The sequence below is a fragment of the Callorhinus ursinus genome, unplaced genomic scaffold (genome assembly GCF_003265705.2).
Source record: "Callorhinus ursinus isolate GAN/ISIS: 27379988/994484 unplaced genomic scaffold, GSC_fseal_2.0 scaffold83, whole genome shotgun sequence".
In the NCBI taxonomy this organism is placed as follows: Eukaryota; Metazoa; Chordata; class Mammalia; order Carnivora; family Otariidae; genus Callorhinus; species Callorhinus ursinus.
Window position 1 is genome coordinate 2,243,533 of NW_027397145.1, and position 23,035 is coordinate 2,266,567.

The 23,035-nt window shown below is 41.6% G+C and overlaps 1 protein-coding gene across 8 annotated transcripts in view; it reads left to right on the forward strand.

Annotated features, from left to right (window-relative positions):
- CDC25C (cell division cycle 25C) overlaps nt 1-18,273 on the forward strand; it is a 35,917-nt gene extending 17,644 nt beyond the window's left edge. For 6 of the 8 annotated variants that reach the window (XM_025852223.2, XM_073887794.1, XM_073887791.1 and 3 more), the window contains 7 exons: nt 11,335-11,487; nt 12,393-12,494; nt 13,698-13,760; nt 15,251-15,349; nt 15,887-16,020; nt 16,393-16,504; nt 16,701-18,273. In XM_025852223.2, coding sequence (XP_025708008.1) covers nt 11,335-11,487; nt 12,393-12,494; nt 13,698-13,760; nt 15,251-15,349; nt 15,887-16,020; nt 16,393-16,504; nt 16,701-16,850 — 813 coding nt within the window. In that variant the 3' untranslated portion in view covers nt 16,851-18,273. Of the gene's footprint in view, nt 1-11,334; nt 11,488-12,392; nt 12,495-13,697; nt 13,761-15,250; nt 15,350-15,886; nt 16,021-16,392 lie in introns of all 8 variants that reach the window. The other 2 variants (XM_073887796.1, XM_073887795.1) reach the window with 2 other exon arrangements.
- Nucleotides 18,274-23,035: the final 4,762 nt, after the last annotated feature.

Here is a 23,035-nt window from a genome sequence, read left to right on the forward strand (position 1 = left end):
TCTTTCTTTCTTTCTTTCTTTCTTTCTTTCTTTCTTTCTTTCTTTCTCTCTCTCTCTCTTTCTCTCTCTCTCTCTCTCTCTCTCCCTCCCTTCCTCCCTCCCTCCCTCCCTCCCAGAAGCTAATGTGGAGTGCAGGAGCTTAGTGCAAGTATTTGAAAAGTTATGGAGTCCCTCTCTGAAGGGTTTTCAGTTTTCAGAACATAGTATGAGTGTGGCAAAAGAAGTAGTCTGGGTTTTAGTGTTTTGAGTAGTGTCTTGGGAGACAAGAGTGGAAAAGAAAAATGAGAGGCACGTAATAATAGGTTCCGTTTATTGACTACTTGTACTGGGCACCGTGTGCTGAGCTATTTATATCCATCATTGCATTTAATTTTTATGTCAATCCTGAAATAGGAGTATGATGCCGCTTTATTTTCTTTCTTCTCTCTTTTTTTCTATAGTATTATACCCTTTTAGGAGGAGAACATCAGACCATGGGATAAAGGCTCTTATTCAAGGTCACAAAGTTAGCCATTGGCAGAGTCAGGTTTTAAGCTGAGATCTGCCTGACTCCCGAGCTGGTGTTTTTAGCAGTATCATGGCGTCCTTTTTTTTTGTTTTTTTAAGATTTTATTTTATTTATTTGACAGAGAGACAGCGAGAGAGGAACACAAGTTTAGGGGGAGTGGGAGAGGGAGAAGCAGGCTTCCCACTGAGCAAGGAGCCCGATGCGGGGCTCGATCCCAGGACCCTGGGATCATGACCTGAGCTGAAGGCAGCTGCTTAACCAACTGAACCACCCAGGTGCCCCATTATCATGGTGTCTTTTGCTGAATATGCTTAGGAGGTAAAAATTGTCCCAGGAACATGTAATAATGACATTTGCTTTTTTTAATTTTTTTTTAATATTTTATTTATTTATTTGAGAGAGAGAGAAAGGGGGCAAACAGGGGGAGGGGCAGAGGGAGAGGGAGAGAGAATCCCAAGCAGACTCTGCACCGAGCTTGGAGCCTTACAAGGGCTCCATCCCAGAACCCCAGGATCAGGACCTGAGCCAGAATCAAGAGTTGGATACTTAACTGACTGAGCCACCCAGGCGTCCCGACATTTGCTTTTTGTGTAGGTTTGGTAAGGTTGAATACCCAGAATTTGGGATTGAAGTGTTAGAAAGGATGATAACTATGTGATCTAGAACACTGCTATTATGTAAAACTTTGTGAGATGATGGAAATGCTTGATATCTGTCCAATACAGTAACCACTACGTGGCTTTTGAGCACTTAAAATTTGGCTAGTGCCACTGAGAAGCTGAAGTTTTAATTTTTTTGAGTTTTAACTATTGCAGATAACCATGTGTCATTGGTTTTACTGTAATGGGTAGTCAGACTAGAACCCTCTATAAAGTATGGTCCCTGGAGCTTCACCATCATTATCAGGTAGGAATTTCTCAGCATTGCAAATTTTTGGGCCCCATCCCAGACCTTCTGAATCAGAACTGTGAGGGCGGGGCCCACCAGTCTGTTTTAACAACCCCTCCAAGTGATTTTGATGCACCCTGCTATATAATGCAATATTAAATCCTGTTTTAATGTCATTGGTTTGTGGGGAAAAAAGAGAACCAAGATATAATCTGAAAGAGACAAGATGGGTATTGGGAGAATTGACAGTGACCTTCCTGAAACAAACATTTTTGAGGACTCGCTGATAATGGAGGGTAGATCTGGAAAAACAGCAAGTTTAGGGATAGTTAGCATGGGGAAAGGTTGCTAGGCCTTCTACAGGAAAAAAAAAAGCAATGTAAAGTGAACATTTAGTGGTGCTCTTAAAATATATGTTAGTCTTCATATTTCTAAAATGTAGCTTATACAGTTAAGTCTCAACTAGTGTTAACTAGTAATTAAATTTAATGTTGATTAAAAAGAAAATCTTTTGTTTTCAATTTTATTGTTGAGAATTTATCTAATGTGTTTAATCTCTTTTATGAAACGATAAGTACAGTACAGAGGACCTGATTGAATCTTTCCTTAGTGAAGGTCTTTCATCATCTTAGAAACATCATTCTGAGTTGTGTAAGATAGACAGTATAGAAGAGTAGGTTTAAAATAGACTGACCTCAGGAAATAATCTGGAAATTTTGTTCGTTTACATAGAAGAATAGCATCTGGCTGTGAGGTGGGTTTTTTTTGAGGTATTTTTTTTGGTGTTTAAAAAATATTAAGTTCCCTTATGTGCTCATTTTATTTATTTTTTTAAATATTTATTTATTTGACAGAGAGAGAGACAGCGAGAGAAGGAACACAAGCAGGGGGAGTGGGAGAGGGAGAAGCAGGCTTCCCGCAGAACAGGGAGCCCGATGTGGGACTCAATCCCAGGACCCTGGGGTCATGACCTGAGCCGAAGGCAGACGCTTAACGACTGAGCCACCCAGGCACCCCCTTCTGTGCTCATTTTAATACATTGTGACTCTTATAGCATTATTTTCAGTTGAGGGCACACTGTATAAGAATATGCAGAGCAGTAGATTTTAGAATAGAAAAGGAGTAGGGATTTTTGTTATTGGGTTTATCTCTTTGATGTTAAATGGAAATAGAGGGGCGCCTGGGTGGCTCAGTCAGGTAAGCGACTGCTTTCGGCTCAGGTCATGATCCCGGGGTCCTGGGATCGAGCCCCGCATCGGGCTCCTTGCTCTGCAGGGAGCCTGCTTCTCCCTCTCCTCCCCACTTGTGCTGTCTCTCACTATCTCTGTCTCTCTCTCTCTCTCTCTCAAATAAATAAATAAAATCTAAAAAGAAAAAAAAATTTTTTAATGGAAATAGATACCTGATAAAGCAAGGAGATTTGTATAACCTTAGTGATTTCTGATGCATTCATTTAAAAAATATTTATTGAGTACCTGTTAAATGTTAGGCCCTGTGTTAGGCAGTGGTAATACAATGGTGAACAATACAGACTAGGTTTATAAGACCTCTTGGAGTTCATATTCTAGTCAAGGAGACATCAACAACAACAAACTCACGTTTGTCAGGTTAATAGATGTTCTAGTTAGAGTTCTTGGTTGCAAATAAAAGAAACTGATTTCTAGTTACCTCAGGCAGAAAAGGGATTTTTCTGGAGGGTATTGAGGAATTCAGAATTACCAGGAAGGCTGGAAAACAAGGTAAGACCTGGTCAAATGCTGCTGTGGGGTCATTGTGCTTTGGATGTCACCACCTACTGGCTGGATACTCAGTGTCACCATTACTGGCCCCCTGCCCCAGAAGGTAATCCATCCTGCTGCTGGACTGTATTGCTCAGGACCATTTGTTCCCACCTACTATATTCTCTACTGTGACGCTGCAACCATAAAAAAGACTCAGCCAGCCCTGTGCTTTTGTGTTATTCTTCGATTTTCAAAGTCCAGTCAGGAATATCTGGTTGATTATAAGAGAATGGAAAAGGGAATATCTGTCCCCCTTTGGCCTCCTTATCAGGAAGCAGGGCTACCTCCCACTGAATTTGAGATTTTACTAAATCTCCAATTTTAGCCAAATTACAAATGACTGCCATAAGAGACAAGATAATTTAATTATTGCAAATTGTCTAAGTGTAATGAAGGAAACAAAAAAGGGACTGAGATAAACACTAATAGAAGGGGACCTTTAAATGGGAATAAATAGGGGCGCCTGGGTGGCTCAGTCAGTTAAGTGTCTGCCTTTGGCCTAGGTCATGATCCCAGGGTCCTGGGACTGAGTAACGCATTGGGCTCCCTGCTCAGTGGGGAGCCTGCTTCTCCCTCTGCCTGCTCTACCTGCCACTCCCCCTGCTTGTGCTCGCTCTTTCTCTCTCTCTGACAAATAAATAAATAAAATCCTTAAAAATAAATAAATAAATGGGAATAAATAGGAAAGGCCTCCTTGAGCAAGAGATATTTAGTTGAGAACAGGTTGATAAACTGTCCCAGTTTGCCTGCCATTGAGGAGGCACCTATGACCTGGGCCTTTCAGTGCTAAAACTGGGAAAGTCCCAGACAAACTTGGATGAGTTGGTCATACATGACATGACTGGAGACAAGAGCATTCCATGAGGAGGGAATATTGTAGGTGCAAGGGTCCCAAGGTTGAGTAGATCTTGGTGTGTACAAGGAACTGAGAAGCCATTGTGAGGGAGGGGGAGAGTTGCCTGAGGTGGGACAGAAGAGGCAAGCAGGAGACAGATCATGTAGGGCCTTAGGGCTATGGTGAGTGTGTGGATTTTATTCTAAGTGCATTGGGAAACCGTTAGAAGATATTCGGCAGGGGAATAATAGGGCCTGGTTTGTTTTATGAAGACCACGCTTGTTGCTGGATAAAGAAAGGATTAGAGAGGATTAAGAGTTCGAAGGAGGGGGTACGTTGGAAGCAGGTTGGAGTAAGATAGGAAGCTCTTGCATCGTCTCAGGGAGGGTTGGTCGGAGTCTGGACTAAGGTGGCTACAGAGACAGAAATGGATGGATTCAGAAGGTATTTTGGATACAGAAGAGACAGGTTGTAAAGGAGGGATAGGATCAAGGATGACTTTAGACATGTTGAATTTGAAGTGTTTTTATTTCAAAGGGAAAACAGAAGCAGTCAGAAGAAAACTACCTTCTTCTCTCACCAAATAGAGCATCCTATCTGCTCTCATACCCATATAACTGCCATCCCTCTTGTTATACTGCATAAGTGTCCCTCCTCCTATCTGAAGCTCCCACCCCCTCTGCACTTCTCCTGTTCATTCATTCCTTCATTCAGTAATGCTGGAGATACAGTACTGAACACAACACCGCAGTAAAGTCCATTCTCTTGTAGAGCTTACATTCTAGTCAGGAGGAAACAGATAAACAAATACATTTATAATATGACAGTTGGTAAAATACTATGGTAAAAAGGCAGGGTAAAGAGAATAGGGAGTACCTGGATTGGGCTGGTGTAGAGTGGGAATTGATATTTTTGATAGGTTGTATAGATTAGAGAAGACCTCGCAGCTGTTTGAACAGACATCTGAAGCAGTGAGGGAGCCAAACAGTAATCAGAAGGGATGAATTTTTCTAGGCAGAAGAAAGATCAAATGCAGTACTTCTGAAGTGAAGTGTGCATGGCATGTTCATGGAACAGAAAAAAGGCCAGTGTGGCTGGAGCAAAGTGAGCAGGTGCACAGTGGTAGATGAGGCCAGAGAGTAGGTAGTAGGACAGGTCATTTAGGGCCTTGTAGGTCATTGTAAAGATTTTGCAAAACCCCTGAGTCGCATGGAAGCATCCCCTCTTGTCTGCTCCTGGAGTAATCTGCTCTCTTTTTCTCCTTCCCGTATTAGCAGTTTTCCCCTTTCTCCTAGATTAATACTTCTCCAATTCTTTGGTATCAGGACTCCTTTGCAATCTTAAAAATGATTGAGAACACTTTGCCTTGTACCTGATCTTTTGGGAAAAGCATCCAGTTTTTCTCCATTGAGTATGATGTTAGTTATGAGTTTCTTTTCTTTTTTTAAAGATTTTATTTATTTATTTGAGAGAGAGAAAGAGAGAAAGTGAAAGAGCGCAAGTAGGGGTTGGAGCAGAGAAGGGAGAGGGAAAGAGTCTCAAGGAGATGGGATGCCTGGGTGGCTCAGTCGGTTAGGTGTCTGCCTTTAGCTCAGGTCATGATCCCGGGAGTCTGGGATTGAGTCCCACATCGGGCTCCTTGCTCAGTAGGAGAGCCTCCTTCTCCCTCTGCCTGCCACTTCCCCTGCTTGTGCTCTCTTTCTCTGACAAATAAATAAATAAAAATCATTAAAAAAAAAAGAAGAAGAATCTCAAGCAGATTCCATGCTAAGCAGGGAGCCCCACACAATCCTGAGATCATGACCTGAGCCGAAACCAAGAGTCAGATGCTCAACCACCTGAGCCACCCAGGTGCCCCCTCTTTTTTTTTCCTCTCCAAAGTAGGCTCCACACCCAGCATGGAGCCCAATGCGGGGCTCAAACTCATAACCCTGAGATCAAAACCTGAGCTGAGATCGAGTCAGCTGCTTAACCAACTGAGCCACCCAGGCACCTCTGGTGATGGCTTCCTTGAGATGCTCTTTGTCAGGCTGAAGAAGTTCCCTTCTGGTCTCAGTTTGCTAAGAGATTTTAACAGGAACAGATAATAGATTTTGTCAAATGCTTTTTCTGCATCTGTTGAGATTATCATGTGAGTTTTCTTTTTTTAATCTATTAATATGTCAATTACATTGATCTTAGAATGGTAAAGCAACCTTGCATTCCTGTGATAACATTAGTTGGTTATGATGTATTTTCCTTTTTATATGTTGTTGGATTTGATTTACAGAAATTTTATTGAGGATTTTTGTATTTCTGTTCATGAGAGATATTTATCTTTAGTGTTTTGTTTTCCTTGTAATGTCTTTCATCATTTGGAAAGAATTCTCTCTTTCTAAATTTTCTGGAAGAATTTGTGTAGAATTGGTATGGTTTTTTTTTTTGTTTTTGTTCCTTTAATGTTAGGGCAAATTCACCAGTAAAGCCATCAGGACCTGGGCTTTTCTTTGTGGGAAGTTTTTAAATTACTAATTCAATCTCTACTTTTTGTAGGTCTGGTCAGATTTTCTGTTCCCTCTTAAGTCAGTTTCAGTGGTTTTTGTCTTTTCAGGAATTTGCCCATTTAATCTGAGTTTTCTTATTCATTGGTATATAGTTGTTCATAGTATCCCCTATGATCCTTTTTATTTCTGAAAAATTGCTAGTAATGTTCCCTCTTTTATTCCTAATTTTAGTAATTTGAGTCTTCTCTCTTTTTTTCTTGGTTAGTCTAGCTAAAAGTTTATCAATTTTGTTGATCTTTTCAAAGAATCAGCTTTTGGTTCTGTTGTTTTCCCTTTTGTTTTTCTGTTCTTTACTTCATTGAGTTTTTGCTGTCCTCTTTATTTCCTTGATTCTGCTTGCTTTGGATTTAGTTTCTTTTTTGATGGAACGTTAGGTCATTGTCTTGAGATTGTTCTTTTTTCTGTTATGGCCCTTTACAGCTGTAAATTTTTTTTTCTTTTTTTTTTTCAAGATTTTATTTATTTGACAGAGAAAGACACAGTGAAAGAGGGAACACAAGTAGGGGGAGTGGGAGAGGGAGAAGCTGGCTTCCCGCCAAGCAGGGAGCCCGATGTGGGGCTCCATCCCAGGACCCTGGGACCACGACCTGAGTCAAAGTCAGACGCTTAAAACGACTGAGCCACCCAGGCGCCCCTACAGCTGTAAATTTTCACTTAAACACTACTTTAGCTTTATCCTTACATGAATTTTGCTGTGCCGTGTCTTCATTTTTATTCATCCAAAAGTATTTTCCAATTTCCCTTAAGATCTTTGTTGACCCAATGGTTATTTTGGATTGTGTTGTTTAATTTCCACCTAACCAAATTTTCCAGATTTTTTTTCTGTTGACTCCATTGTGGTCAGAGAACATACTTTGTATGATTTCAGTCCTTTAAAATTTACTGAGGCTTGTTTTATGACCTAGTGTGTATGATCTATCCTGGAGAATATTTCATGTGTATTTGAGAAGAATGTACATTCTATTGTTGGGTACAGTGTTCTGTTGATGTCTGTTAGGTTTAGTTGATTTATGGTATTGCTTCAGTACCATACCAAAGTGGTACCATACCAAATGTGGTTGTTACTGGCCTTGCTATTCTCACCAGGGCCTTTGCATTTGTTGTTCCTTCAGCCTGGAACATTCTTCCCCTAGGCAAAACAGGATTTTTTCCCTCAATTTAGTCTCATTTCTCCACATATGTCATCTTATCAGAAAGGCCTTTCCTGACAAGCTTTCCACCCAAATATGTTTCCTATCTTTTCATTCTCCTTTATTTTTTACCTATAGAACATGCCACTACATAAAAGCTCATAGTACATATATTTGTTTCTCCCACTCACTCCCTTATTCACTGCTCTGTCACCTAGTAGGTACTCAGAAATTGTCAATCAAGTATGTGGATATGGAAATCTGGAAATAAAAGCAGAAGTTTTGATTGGAAATAAATATTTGAGAGTCATCTGTATAGAGGGAAAATCTGAATTCACAGGTAGAAAAAATCATGTAAGGCAAAAGTGAGGGGATAAAAAAGGGCCAGGACCTAACCCTGATGAATCCAACATCTATTAGAGGTTTGGTAGATGAGGAGGCCCAACAAAGAAGACTGAGAAGGAGCAACAGAGAGGTAGAATCATCATGGTTCTTTTAGTTAAGGGGTTGCCTGTACTAGCACTAAACTAAACTAGGAGGTGCCACTGAAGCCAAGGAAGAAGGCAGTAGCCAACTCAGTGGACGCCACTATGAAGTTCAGAAAAATAGATGTCTAAAGAAGTGACTGTCAGATATGGTGACATGAAATGAAGATCATTGAGAACCTTGACAAGAGCGGTAGAGTGGTACAAACAGAAGCAAGTCTGTGTGTGTTGAAGAGTGTGTAGGCCATGAGGCAATGGTGATGTCTCCTCAGTTTACAAAACAATGATTATTTATTTAAACCTTTTTATAAAATCTGCAGGTAGAACTGAGCTTCGCAAGTTTCCTTTTCTTCTTCCTGGCCTTTTCAATGCTTAAAACTCCCAGATATTGAAAGCGTTGATTGAGTCCTTAAAGAAGGAAAGTCTCTAATGGGTAGATGTTGAATGCAATCTAAGCCAGCTGGTCCTGGGTTCCCCCCCCCACCCCAGCTTCTGAGAACTGGGAAACTTGTGACTAGACAAAGCTACAGTATCTTCACTATCATCATCCCTTCATGACCAAACACGTATGCTCTTTGCAGTAAGTTGCCATTTGTTTTTATATAAATGTTTTGGAAAGAATCTGTCAGAACAGTAGTGGCTGTTTCTGTTTGTTAAAGTAGTTTTCTCCTATCATTTATTTCTGGATTCTTGCCTTTAGACCATATGAAACCCATAAAGATGTTTATCAGCTTCATTATCACCATGATAATAGCTACCAGAAACCTAAAGCGTTGATGCAAGAGAACAGAGATTTGAGAAATAGACTCATGCGTATATGGTCAGTTGATAATTAGACCAAGATACAAAGCAATTAAATGGAGAAAACAGTCTTTTTCAACAAATTGTGCTGGAGCAATTGAAAATCTATATGAAAAACAAAAACCTCAATCCATACCTTATACCTTATATAGAAATTAGTACAAAATGGATATAATAGACCTGAATATGAATTTTAAAACTATAAAACATCTGAAGAACAAAACATAGGAGAAAATTTCTGTGACTGTGGGTTAGATAAAGATCTGTTAGATATAATACTAAAAAATGGAAATGTTTTCCTTAGTAGCTAATTCATTCGAGACTCTTTACAATGAGCCCTTAGAGGTGCCTGGATGGCTCAGTTGGTTGAGTGTCTGACTCTTGATTTTGGCTCAGGTCGTGATCTCAGGGTCATGAGGTCCAGCCCGGGATTGAGCCCTGCAGCCAGCTCCTCACTCAGCGGGGAGTCTGCTTGTGATTCTCTCTCTCCCTTTCCCTCTGACCCTCCCCCCAGCTAAAATAATAAATAAATCTTTTAAAAAATAATAAAATAAAATACAATGAGCCCTTAGCTTAGTAATTTGGTGTGTTCTAGAGCAGCTCTTTTGGTTAAGAAAAACAAAGTTTGAACTAAGGACATCAAATTTGAAATTCTGATCTGGCTTCTTCCTGCCTTCTTCTCAGGGCAAAATTGAAGTTATATGAAGGGAAGTCTGTCAAGAAGTCCGGCTAGCCTGTTCCTCAATCTTTCACTGCATCTCTTCTGCCACTGTAACTTTGGTTCATCCATGCATTCATCATTGGCATCATGGCTTTGACTCTATCTTTTAGCTTTTCCTTTTAAGTTTTGGCTTCTGTTGCTGCCTAATTATTTTGCCATTTTCTAAGTTAGATTCCCAGGAGAGAGAACTTAATTGGCCCAGATTATTTTTACATGTTCTAGGCTACTAAATGGATATGTCGAAACAGCACTCTGGGCCAGTCAGTGGCTCTGGGTAGGGTTGTGGGGACATAGGGAGTTGACTGGCAGGGATCTAAGGGGACAGGTAGGTGTAAAATATTGGTATATAAAAGGTGAACTATACCTTCAGCTGGTACCAGGAACAATGGAGTTTCCCTTAGATGGGACCACAGATGTGACAAACACTGTAATAGATACAGTTATTATAAAGTAAAATATTGGTGTTTTTATTGTATTCTCCCAGAAACCATTGACCATCTACTTGTTTTCTAGTTGTGGCTCTGTTATTATCTAGCCCCCCTTCTAAATCAATCCATAGTAGTTAGCAAGGTGAGTGTATAAAGTAGGAACTTCTGCCTTTCGTGTAGGGCAGAGGTAGAAGGTATCTGGGAATAGAGAATAAGAATCTTGGATTAGTTGAAGGGTCTCTGACTGGCTCAGTCAATAGAGCATGGGACTCTTGATCTCAGGGTCATGAGTTCAAGCCCCACGTTGGATATAGAGATAACTAAAATTAAAATTAAAAAAAAGAATCTTAGGTTAGTTGGAAGTTGTTATCAGAGGTCATTTACTATATCTCCCTGCCTCTGTTTATAACACTCAAATCATGGCTTTCAGGGAGACAGTAGTCCCTCTTTTTGCACTTTAGTCTGAGTAACTTCCAAGGCCAGTTCTTTATGGTATTTAATCCATTTTTTCCTGATGGGCTTCATAATATCAATCCCAAAATGTTCATCCTGATACTGGATTCTGGTGTTCCCTTTTCCCTTGCATGATGCTTATTTTGTATTTTCCCATTAACAACCTGCTTTATAAGAAAGCTGAGTTACTTTTTTTCCTTTCTCCTTCAAAGAAACTACTACCCCAAAAAAGTGACACATACTCTTGCTGCTTAGTATTTTTTTACAAAGTAGGCTGACCTTTTTGGTTTGTCATCTTCAATTTTGTTGGGGTCCTTAAATCTTGATTGTTAGAGTCTTAGGATCCCATAGAGAAACTGTGGGATTAGGTTTGTTTGTTTGGTTTTCACTTGACTGGAGGAACTGAGCTTGCATTTGCTTTCTCCTACAAGAATTGGTACATATAAGATGGTTAGGTGGTGAATTTGGTTTGGCTAGATTTAATACATCTTGTGGAGATGGAATAGGATGCACTCTGAGGAGAAAGATGTTAATGAGGAGGGGAAGAGTGGTTGCTTACCTAGGGTTTTGCCTATCAAACTTGATTGTTGCTAGAAATCACTGGTGCTTGCTAAAATGCAGATGTTAAATCAGTAGGTCTGGGGTGAGGCTCAACATCTAGGATTCTTCATTTCCAACAAGTTTGCAGGAGATGTTCATGCTGCTGGCATGCAGACACACTTAGAGGAATAAGAACATATGGGGTTGATATTCCCATACAGGCATCTCTGAATAGAAGCTCCTTGTATCGCTCCCCTTCATTGCCAGAGAATTTGAACAGGCCAAGACTGAAGCGGGTGGTAAAATTCAAGGACAACCCAGTACCAGATAAAGAAAAAAAGGAGTATTGTTCTAGCCACAAAGAGCTCAGGAAGGTAAGAACTTTTTAAGATGAGAATCTATTTAATCTTCTATCTCATTGTGTTCTCTGCTTTTTTGTTATGAGGATTGCTTTAGGATATCTTGTCTTCTTTCTCATTACTTTTACTTTTATCTCCTTGTTCTTTATGTCTTTCTTGTCTTTTTTACATCTGTACCCATATATAAAATATTTAACAATAAATATCTGTTATATTACACTTTTGGAAATGGTGTTGGCATACTGTCTTCCCAACCTTCTTTTATAAGATTTGAGAGGACACAAGGACACCAGGAATGGTAAGGATATTTACAGCTGTTTTACCTGCATTCTGACAGAAACAGCATCAGGGAGCATACTGGTTTGGTGGGAGGCAACTTTTGAAAAATTTAGCTGTCATTCCCTACCCCTCCTTTAAAAAAAAAATCTGAATACTATTTTATAAAATCAGCATATGATAGTATAGAATTTATACATAAACAAAAGAAGCTATTGTGAAATGCCCATAATCCCATAGGCCAGAGATAATTATCGTCAACACTTGGTGTATGTTTTTCTAAACTCTTTGATGCAGACTTTTTTCTTTTATTAAAGTGATATTACAAAGTATGAGTTTTCTCACTTTCTTAAGGATATCATGAACTTATTTTCATGTCAATGAAATTAATCTACAACATAACTTTTTATTGCATAATAGTAATCTATAATGTGAAATATGATCTGTTTAACCAAGACTGTTATTTATTAGTAATCTTTCTCTATTATAAACTTGCTGGGATATTCATTTTTACAGCCAAATCTTTGTGCATTTTTTTTTTCCAAAGGGTGTGTGTATTTTTAATAAGTCTCCACTCCTTCCTCTCCTGGGTTTTAAACCTTTAACATGAGAATTGGCGGTGGGGGGCATCTTGTCATCCTCAGGGCTTAGGTCTAAAGAAGACAGTCTCTCTCTGTGACATTAATATCACTCAGATGCTGGAGGAAGATTCTAACCAGGGCTCTCTGATTGGTGATTTCTCCAAGGTGAGTTTGGTTATATTCATCTTATATTCCACTGAGTCATTTTGGATCTGAGTCTTTTTTTCTTTGCTTGAAGAAGACACTAGGTATAATTATGCATCCTCACCAAGGACTATTTGATAAACTGAAGATGCTATGGTGGTAGATTTAGACCCTAAGCCTTTCCAGTGAGAAAGTATTTCTTATTCATTCTGGGAAAATGCAGAGCACTGGGGAAGGTATGAGGCTTTTTACTTTTTTCTTTTTTTTAAATTAAAATTATGTAAATAATACTTGGTCATTACAGAAAAAGTAGAAAATGAAATATACCTCAAGTCTTTTAAAAATATTATTGCTTTTAACATCTTGGTACATATTCCTCCAGACTTTTTTCTATGTATTTTCACAAACACACATGCACATAACCAAATACATTTTTTTGTTCTTTCACAAAAAAATGATTTATACTGTTTTGTGATCCACTGTTTTTTTTCCCCCATCATTTAATGTATCAGGAACATCTTTCATGTCAATAAACAGTTCTGCTTCACCATTTCATAATTTTTAATAGTACAGTATTTCATTTTTTTGGCTGCCCATAATTTTTTTAAAAAATTTTTTACATTTTTTATTTTTAAATAATCTCCACACCCATTCTGGGGCTTTAACTCACAACCCCACAATCAGGAGTTGAGCATGCTATACCAGCTGAGCCAGCCAGGCACCCCTGCTCATAATTTCTTGTAGGATATTTACGTTTACAATTTTTCCTTATGAACAATACCAAGATGGGCATATTTGCAGCTAAATCTAAAACTTTGTGTGAGTCCTTAATTCATTACTTAGAATCACTTCTTAGAAATGGAATTGCTGCATTTGCTCATTATAGAGACCATTGATTCTTTTGAAGGCATCTGGGGTTTTATTTTTTATTTTTAATTTTTTATTTTTTTGAGCGAGAGAGAGAGAGCAGGGGCCAGGGTGGTGGAAGAGGGAGAGAAAGAATCTTAAGCAGGCTTCATGCCCAGTGCAGAGCCCATCACGGGGCTCAATATCACAACCCTGAGATCGTGACCTGAGCTGAAATGAAGAGTCAAAAACTCAACCCAGGCCCACCCCACATGGAGTTTTAAAAGGTCATTTGGAAAGAAGGGCAATATATAGGTCTTTGATCTCAAACTGGGGTGTAGAAAACTTGCTGTTATTTCAGTTCTTGGGTATTTCTAGGTATGTGTGCTGCCAACCGTGTCAGGGAGACACCAGGATCTGAAGTACGTCAACCCAGAAACAGTAAGCAGATTTCTGGAGATGGTACCTGGTTACATAAGGTACCATCTGTTCTGTTCCGTCCCTAAAATCCCCGCTTCCATTGTACTTCACTGTGTCCACTCACATAGGCTCCTCATTCAGCTGAAGCTGTGTTAAAGAACTCCCATTTATCCCATTCTTTTGCCTTTGTTTTTAATTAAACAAATGATAGATAATTGTTATGGAAGAAAGCAAGCAAGGAAAGAAGGGAGGGAAGGAAAATAGTCAAAATCACTCAGTTTGGGCGATCTCACATCCTGATTTAGTATTACAATCCCATTGACACCTTTCAGCGCATGGTAATTATTAATAGTATTCTCTTTCACTCTCAAAAGTGTCCTAGTTTGTGCAATAATTATTTGGTCCCCTACCCATAATCTCACCACCAGAGATAACCACTGGTAATATTTTCCTTATGGCCTTCCAGATTTTATTCTGGAATATATTTGATAAAAATAGGATTATAATGACCATGTAGTGTTGAAGTTAGCAAGACATTGTAAACATCTTTCTACCTCAGTGAAACAAATCTATATTATCCTTCTAATGACTATATAATATTCTATTATATTGGCGTGTATAATTTAACCAAACCCCTATTTTTGATTTTTTTTTTTTAAGATTTTATTTATTTGACAGAGAGAGAGATAGCGAGAGCAGGAACACAAGCAGGGGGAGTGGGAGAGGGAGAAACAGGCTTCCTGCCGAGCAGGGAGCCCGATGTGGGACTCGATCCCAGGACCCTGGGATCATGACCTGAGCTGAAGGCAGACGCTTAATGACTGAGCCACCCAGGTGCCCCTTTATTTTTGAATATTTAAGTTATTTGTAACTTTAAATTATTGGATAACTTAAGCTAACTAATATTTAAGTTATTTGATAACCTAAAATAATGGCTAAGGTGAATATTATTGTGCCACATCTTTGTGTACTTTTCTGTTCACTAAAGATGTTGGGAAAGAAATTGCTGAGTCAAAGTGTAATTACATTTACATTACAAAGTTCGCCCCAGAAAGGTTAAATCAATGTATACTCCTACAAGTAGCTTAAGGATATCAACCCTTTCCTTCCATATCCTTTTCTGAAAGACTTGTTTTCTTCCTTTATGATGGAACCATTTCCCATTTCTTCTTGCAAAGTTGGAATCGCTTGCTGCTACCTGTACTACTACAGAAGTCCTTGGGTGTCTTTTGAGAGGCTGATTGTAGCCATGCCTGCCTCCAGATGAGTGCCTTGAATATGCTTTTACCTGGTGTCTTCGCAATACCAGCTATTTTGGTGCTCCAAAAAGACCATTTCATATTTTATCCTCTTGAATGAGCAGTAGGGATGAATCATTGCCCCATTTCAAATATAGGGGACCTTTGGAGACTGGGCATACAGTGGAATCCTGGGTGACCAAAGGGAGTACAAATCAGGAATTGTGTGATTGACTCTTATCTCCCAGAGTGATAGGGAATGTTTCTGTGTAGGTGGCTGCCTTACTGTCAGGGAAGTTCCAGAGTCTGATTGAGAAGTTTTATATCATCGATTGCCGCTATCCATATGAATACCTGGGAGGACACATCCAGGTGAGGTTACATTGGGGACATTAGAGGGGAGGGGCTGGAGGTAGCTCTTTAATGAGAAGAGTCTGTGGACAAAAGTCCTATGAACTCCAGAACCAAGGCAGAGGTTCTACTTTTGGAGCACATCAAGGCTGCCAGTCCTCATTCCTGTTCTAATTCTGTATACCTTGGGCAATTTATTTTCCCTTTCCCTCCTAGACCAATCTCCCTTTATTCCGTTGGAGCCAAGGGCTCCTACTTGGAAATAAAATATTAATCCAAAGACTGAGAAGCACTTTGCAGACACTCATAGACATTCTTACAATGATTCCTACAGATTTAAGGGGGGGTCAGATCTACAAACATTTATTGAGTACCTACTACATGCCAAGCTCATGGTAGACCTTGGGGATAGACACAGAGATATAATTAGATCTTATGCCCTGAAAGTGCTTACAGTCTAGACTTCCTGGCCCAAATATCCCAAGATGGTATCCCAGTTATTTCTAAGTGTTGGAACTATCCACAGCCCCTTAAGAAAATACTGAAATTTTTCTACAGGGAGCCTTAAACTTGTACAGTCAGGAAGAACTGTATGACTTCTTTCTGAAGAAGCCCATTGTCCCTTTGGACACCCGGAAAAGAATAATCATCATATTCCACTGTGAATTCTCCTCAGAGAGGGGTCCCCGAATGTGAGTGTCTACATGGGTTTGGGTGGGTGTTAGAAATGGCCCTTGAATTGGGACTTAAAACCAGAGAACCTTCCCAGACCAGTTCAGACAGAGGCTGGAATGAATGAATGCATTCTTTCCATTGTAGTTTAAAGGTTAGGGAGGTAGAAAGAAAGGTTTCCACAATTTAAAAGTTTAGAGCAGTGAAGGAAAAAGGATTGGGAATGAGGAGGAGAAAGAGTGACTGCTTGAGTCTTGTTTTGCAAAGACAGATCTGGAGGTCCTTTTGGGTTACCCATAGTCTTTTTTTCTTCTTTCCCCTCTCCAGTGAATGGCACATGGAATCCTGACCTTGCTTCTTTCCACCCACCCACCTCTGGGTTTTTTTTAAAGGTGCCGCTCTCTGAGAGAAGAGGACAGGGCTCTGAACCAGTATCCTGCATTGTACTACCCAGAACTATATATCCTCAAAGGGGGCTACAAAGACTTCTTTCCAGAATATACGGTAAAGGATGGGGCACATGGGGCAACAGGAGAGCTCAGGTTTGGGGGGAGCCATCATGAGCATGCAACTTCCACGGCCTGCAAAGCCCTCTGAGAGGAAACTCCTCCTTCTTAGCTACCACCAGCAGCATCTCTATTATACCTCGTAGGAAGTTCTGGAGACTAGAGTATCCCTTACTTTGTCCCCTACCTTTCAGGAGCTGTGTGAACCACAGAGCTACTGCCCTATGCATCATCAAGACCATAAGGCTGAGCTGCTGAGGTGTCAAAGCCAGAGCAAAGCATGGGAAGGAGAGCGGCAGCTGCAGGAGCAGATTGCCTTACTGGTGAAGGATGTGAGCCCATGATAGTGGGTCAGTGGTTGGCTGTCTAGGAGTCACCAAAAGACACTGTAGAAATGCTGACCAGAAAGAGGCCATGTTGTATGTGGCTAAACCCAAGATTGTTAAAAGATGTCTGCAAACCAACAAGCTGCCAAGCTAATGAAATTCCAGGCCTGGGTGTTGGTTTTAGCAGAGCTGCTGGCTGGTGACTGAGTCCTGGAGCCAGCTCTAGAAGGCTGTAGCCTTGAGTTATATGGCGATTTGTTGCTTCAGGAAGTGTTTGCATTCTCTTCCCATTTAGACTTGTCTTCCCACAAGCCAGCCAGCGCTTTCCCTGGTCTTCTGCCTGTGCCCATCTTCTTTCTCTGTACTTGCCTTCTTTGTTTCCTTCTCTCTTTTCCTTAAATGGGAAAATAAACACTGCAGAATGAGAGATTTGATTGTGAGCCCAGTCTACTCCTAGAAGATCTTTGTAAGAAAGAGATCACCGGGCGCCTGGGTGGCTCAGATGGTTAAGCGTCTGCCTTCGGCTCAGGTCATGATGCCGGAGTCCTGGGATGGAGCCCCACATCGGGCTCCTGGCTCAGCGTGGAGCCTGCCTCTGCCTCTCCCCCTGCTCATGCTCTCTCTCTCTCTCTCTGTATCTCTGTGTCTGAAATGAATAAATAAAATCTTAAAAAAAAAAAAAAAAGAAAGAGATCACCAAATTAGTCTCCTTCAGACAAAGGTGTAACAATCTTGATTTATAGCTGAGGCCGAGGTGCTTCTCTCTAGACCAGTGGTTCTCGGATTTGGGCCCTGGACCATAGGGATCATCTGAACTTTGAAATGTAAATTTTCAGGCCTCACAGCAGACCCACTAAATCAAAACCTCTGAGGGCTCCGGATTTGGGGTTTTAAGTTTTTTCCCTTTCAGGTGATTCTGATGCATGCTGAGGCTTGAAAACCACTGCTCTGGAATTAAGGAAAAGCTTTTTTTCTTCTTTTTTCTTTTTTTTTTTTTTTTAGCGAGGGGTGGGGTAGGGGGGAGAGGGAGAGAGAGAAAGAATCTCCCTGCCCAGCTCAGAGCCCGAGGCAGGGCTCACTTAACCAACTGAGCCACCCAGGCGCCCCTTAAGGAAAACCTTTCAAGTTGTATTCTTTAGCAATATCTCAGCTTTCCTTTCCTGGACCATTCCAAGTATGCGTTACCTTAAAAGTGTGCCCCACACTCAGCACTCTGTGATAACTAGGCACAGAAAACCAAGGTGATTGGCATCTCTAAATCAGGTTATAGGTGAGTTGGGCTTTAAAAGATTGCTTATCTACAACCTCAATGGAATTTTGACTTTTCCCATTTCCCAGCTCTTTCCTTGACTTCATTTTACATCTCACAGAGATGACTTGGGATAGTTGGAAGCAGAGATATGTTCTGTCTGAAGATAGGAATAAAAGGATAGAAAAGTAGCAAACAGGGCGCCTGGGTGGCTCAGTTGGTTAAGCGACTGCCTTCGGCTCAGGTCATGATCCTGGAGTCCCAGGATCGAGTCCCACATCGGGCTTCCTGCTCAGCGGGAAGTCTGCTTCTCCCTCTGACCCTCCCCCCTCTCATGTACTCTCTCTCTCTCATTCTCTCTCTCTCAAAATAAATAAATAAATCTTTAAAAAAAAAAAAAGAAAAGAAAAGTAGCAAACAAGAGCTGTTAGACTTAAGGAAGACCTTTAATTTACTTGTTTTTTTTTTAGGAAGACCTTTTAAAGTACATTCTTCAGCACTATCCCATGCTTTCCGTTCTTAGAGCTCTTAAGGCAAGTAGGTTTTCGTCTTCGTAGTGAGATACAGCCGTATGGCCTGCGGTGGCAGTGGAATTGACTAAACGTCACTCTCCCACACTAACCTAGTGGGAGTGCTAGCCCAGGACTAGAAAAGGACAAAGATCTCTGAAGCCTGGATGAGACAGAATAGAGACAAAAGTGACCTCTTCCCGAGTTCTGGAGCAGGGAGACCTTTTTTCAGTGAGTGGGAGGGAAGAAGGGCTGTTAGTGGACTGATGTTTGGAAGGTTGGCCAGGGCTCTTCTCCGGGAGTGCCATGCGTGTGCCTCCCAGCAGAGGGCACTCCTGCATTCTTTAACACAGCTTCTGGGGCCCGCAGCCTCCACCGCCTGCTCTTGCCTCTGTCCAGAGGGAAGCTACCTGGCCTTCTCCCTGAGCCCTTGAACTCAGAGCGAAAGGAGCAAAAAGCTGTTTCCACAGTAGGTGCAGATGGCTGAGGGGGAGATGCTACTCCTCTGTCCCACCCCCACATACTTAACCTGCCAAGCATGTACTCCTGGTGGCCTGAGGAGGAAAATGTTTGAAGCACCTCCACCTCCAGGTATGAGGAGGGGGTCCCTGGATTCACTGCCTAACCTAGTGGGTCATTTCCTGATCATTCTCTCCAGAAAAGTAGAACCAACCCCCACCCCCAAAGAAGAGACTGGTACACATGTTCACATTTCAGTAATCTTAAGTGGAAATTCTGAGTTGCAAAACAAAAACTAGGGCTTAATTAGTTTATCTATTTTGTGAAAAAAATTGTATTTGCCTAAAAGGCACCATTTGCCTATATAATTTCTTATACTATCCTCCCATTGCATAGGTGCCATGCAATTTGATTCATGTTATTTTTAGGAATAATAATAGTAGCTAATGGGCGCCTGCGTGGCTCAGTTGGTTAAGCAACTGCCTTTGGCTCAGGTCATGATCCCGGAGTCCTGGGATCGAGTCCCACATCAGGTTCCCGGCTCGGCGGGGACCCTGCTTCTCTCTCTGACCCTCTCCCCTCTCATGCTGTCTCTCTCTCTCTCTCTCTCTCTCAAATAAATAAATAAATAAAATCTTTAAAAAAAAATAATAGTAGCTAACATTTTTCAGGGCTTACTATATGCAAGACTTTTTATGAACTCATTTTATATATACAAACTAATTTTCACAACAATTCTATGAGGCAGGTACTTATTATTTTGCACATTTTACAGATACAGGTATTGAGACACAGAGGGATTAAGTAGCTTGTGTAAGATCACACAGCTAATGAACGGTGGAGTTGGGGTTCGAACCTAGACAGTATGGCTCCAGTGTCCATACCCTGAATGGATTTGCTGTTACCAAATCCTCATCAAAGAACAGTGTGCCTTTCTAGAGTTGACACCGTATTAGACTTTAAATATGTAAGATCCTCAATTATAGATTCTTAAGAAGTCAGGGCTGTAAGGGTTGCTTGGGCTTGGCAGATGAGGCTAAGGGTTAAGACCCCAGACCGGAGGGGCGCCTGGGTTGCTCAGTCGTTAAGCGTCTGCCTTCGGCTCAGGTCATGATCCCGGGGTCCTGGGATCGAGCTCCACATCGGGCTCCCTGCTCAGCGGGGAGCCTGCTCCTCCCTCTCCCACTCCCCCTGCTGTGTTCCCTCTCTCAAAGTGTCTCTCTCTGTCAAAGCAATAAAATCTTAAAAAAAAAAAAAAGACCCCAGGCCAGAGACCTTGGCATGAGGCATAAAGCGGGTTAGCTCTACACTAACACTGACTGTATTTGTTCATCATAAAGTCAAGAAATGAAGATTGGAAACCGTTCTTTCTAAAAACATGGTTTTCAGTCTTAGTCCAGGACTTGGCTGACCTCTGCCATAGAGAAGGGAGGAGCATTTTCCTTTCCTCATTAGGAGTATAAAGTGGGAAGAGGTATGGAGGATTCCCTTTCCCCATTCAGTTCAGGCAAATGTTGAGGAAACATCAATTCCTTTAAACATATATCTGGGGTTCTCAATTCTAAGTACCACAGGTATTCAATTATGAAACTGTCCCTTCCCTCAAAAGACTGGCAAGGTAGAGAATGATTCCCTTTTTTCCCATCCCTATATGCAGTCTGGCCCACTAAGCAAAAGAAAGAAGTACTGTAGCCTCCAGCTCCAAAGCAGCAAGTCTGGTGGTGGTGGCAGGCCAAGTTCACAGAAAAATTAACTCCTGCACGCTACCTGGAATGATAGCATTTATTCAATGCGTGCTCTGTGCCAGGCACTATGCTAAACTCTTTACTCAATATACTTAATATAATCCTCACAACTGTCATATGAAGTAGATACTGTTATTAATTTTACTCATGAAGAAACTGAAGCACAGAAAAATTAAGTGCTGTGCCCAAGGTCATCTAGCCTTTGTTGGAAATGGCAGTTGAATCCAGACAGTCTATAAAGCTTGTGTTCTTTTTTTTTTTTAAGATTTTATTTATTTATTTGACAGAGAGACGGTGAGAGAGGAAACACAAGCAGGTGGAGTAGGAGAGGGAGAAGCAAGCCTCCTGCGGAGCAGGGAGCCCAGCGTGGGGCTCGATCCCACGACCCTGGGATCATGACCTGAGCCGAAGGCAGACGCTTAATGGCTGAGCCACCCAGGCGCCCCAAAGCTTGTGTTCTTAACTATTCAGCACACTGCTAACATCCTAGGTGAGGGTATCAGCAGGAATTAAAGCTTCCAGTGAGAGAGGGCTTGATAGAAGGCAGAAAACCATGATTACAAATGAAGTGGAGTAGGATACAAGGTTTTTAGACTGTCGAGCCCAATCAGTGGATTGCAAAGTCTCCCAGGGCAGGGTTTGTCTCTTAATCATTTTTGCACCTGGTTCAAAGTTGAACCCATAATCAGTCTCAAAAGACCTTATTGAATTGAATGACGGCCGAATAGCATCATCTTTGTAGAAGGGACAGGCTCATTTGTCATTATCCACAAGGTTCCCAAAGACAAGGCTGCTTATCTAGCAGGTGTTGGCAGTCACAGGGGACATGGTTGGTGGGGAGAGGGTGTGCTGGAAGAGCTGTCAATATAAGTGTTGGAGTCATAGTTATTTACAGAGGCTTCCTCATCCTTCCCCTACCTTTGGTTTCCAGTCATCATCCAAGGTTCAGTGATGTCAGGCTTTCTACTCCAGTGCCCAGATAGAAAGACGCTCCAGCATCTCATTCTCACAAAAAGGCTGGCCTGTTACAGGTGGAATTGAGCATTCCTCTCAGCCTAGCAGTTTGACTTCGTTCCTGCCTTCCTGGTCCATTCCATGGGGATGTCACTGAACAGACACTTAGAGCATACATCCTGAACACATGCCTTTTCCCAGCCTATCCTCCCACCCAAACTTGATTGGGCTTGGCTGCTGAAAGAGGGGGAGAGCAAAGGTGATACCTCTTAACTACCCCCACCTCAACCTCTGTTGATTCGTAGGTCTCTCAGCTGTTTCCTAGCATCCCAACCATCTGAAATGGTTACCATTTTGGGCGCCTGGATGGCACAGGTGGTTAGGCGTCTGACTCTTAGTTTTGGCTCGGGGCTGATCTCAGTGCTGTGAGATCAAGTCCCGAGTCGGGCTCCATGCTCACTGAGTCTGCTTGAGTTTCTCCCCCTGCCACCCTGCCATGCGTTCTCTCTCTCTCTCTCTCAAATAAATAAATAAAATTTTGAAATTGTTTCCCTTTGCTTTTTTTTTTTTTTTAAAGATTTTATTCATTTATGTGTGTGAGAGAGAGCAGAAGCAGGGGGAGCAGCAGAGGGAGAGGAAGAAGCAGACTCCACGCTGAGCAGAGAACCCAACATGGGCTCAATTCCAGGACTTCGGGATTGTGACCTGAGCTGAAGGCAGATGCTTAACCGACTGAGCCACCCAGGCTCCCCAAGTTACCCTTTGCTTTTAAATCCCATTTTGAAATCGTTGCCAGAGTGGAGTGGACAGTGGGGGCTTTCTGTGCCCAGCTACAGCTTTCTGACCTTACTAGAGAGAAGGCATAGGGAAGTAGTGGGGGAAACAGGCCCTGTACAAAAGCTGAGGAGCCAGATGTTCACTTTCACAGCTCTCCTGGAAGACTGGCAGGGCAGATAGAGATTAAAACGAAGAACAAACTCCATTTAAAGTGCATTACAGCTCAGGAACTAGCTCCCCCTGGGCAGGAGAAGGGAGGAAAGGGCACAAGAGGCCACATCTCTCCTTCCTTATCTAGGGCCACATGTCTCTCTCCCAGCTTTGTGAAGGGTGATTTACACCCCTGGCTGGAATGACTCTCTTTCTGGGCTGATTACATCGGCAAATGCCCCCCAGAGGCCACAGCAGGATGGCCATATTCAGAAGCAGCAGCCAATAAATCTCAGAGGTTTATACTGCACTTCTCAATGCCCTCCTCCTGGCCCTCTGCCAGGCCTCTGTACAAGTGAG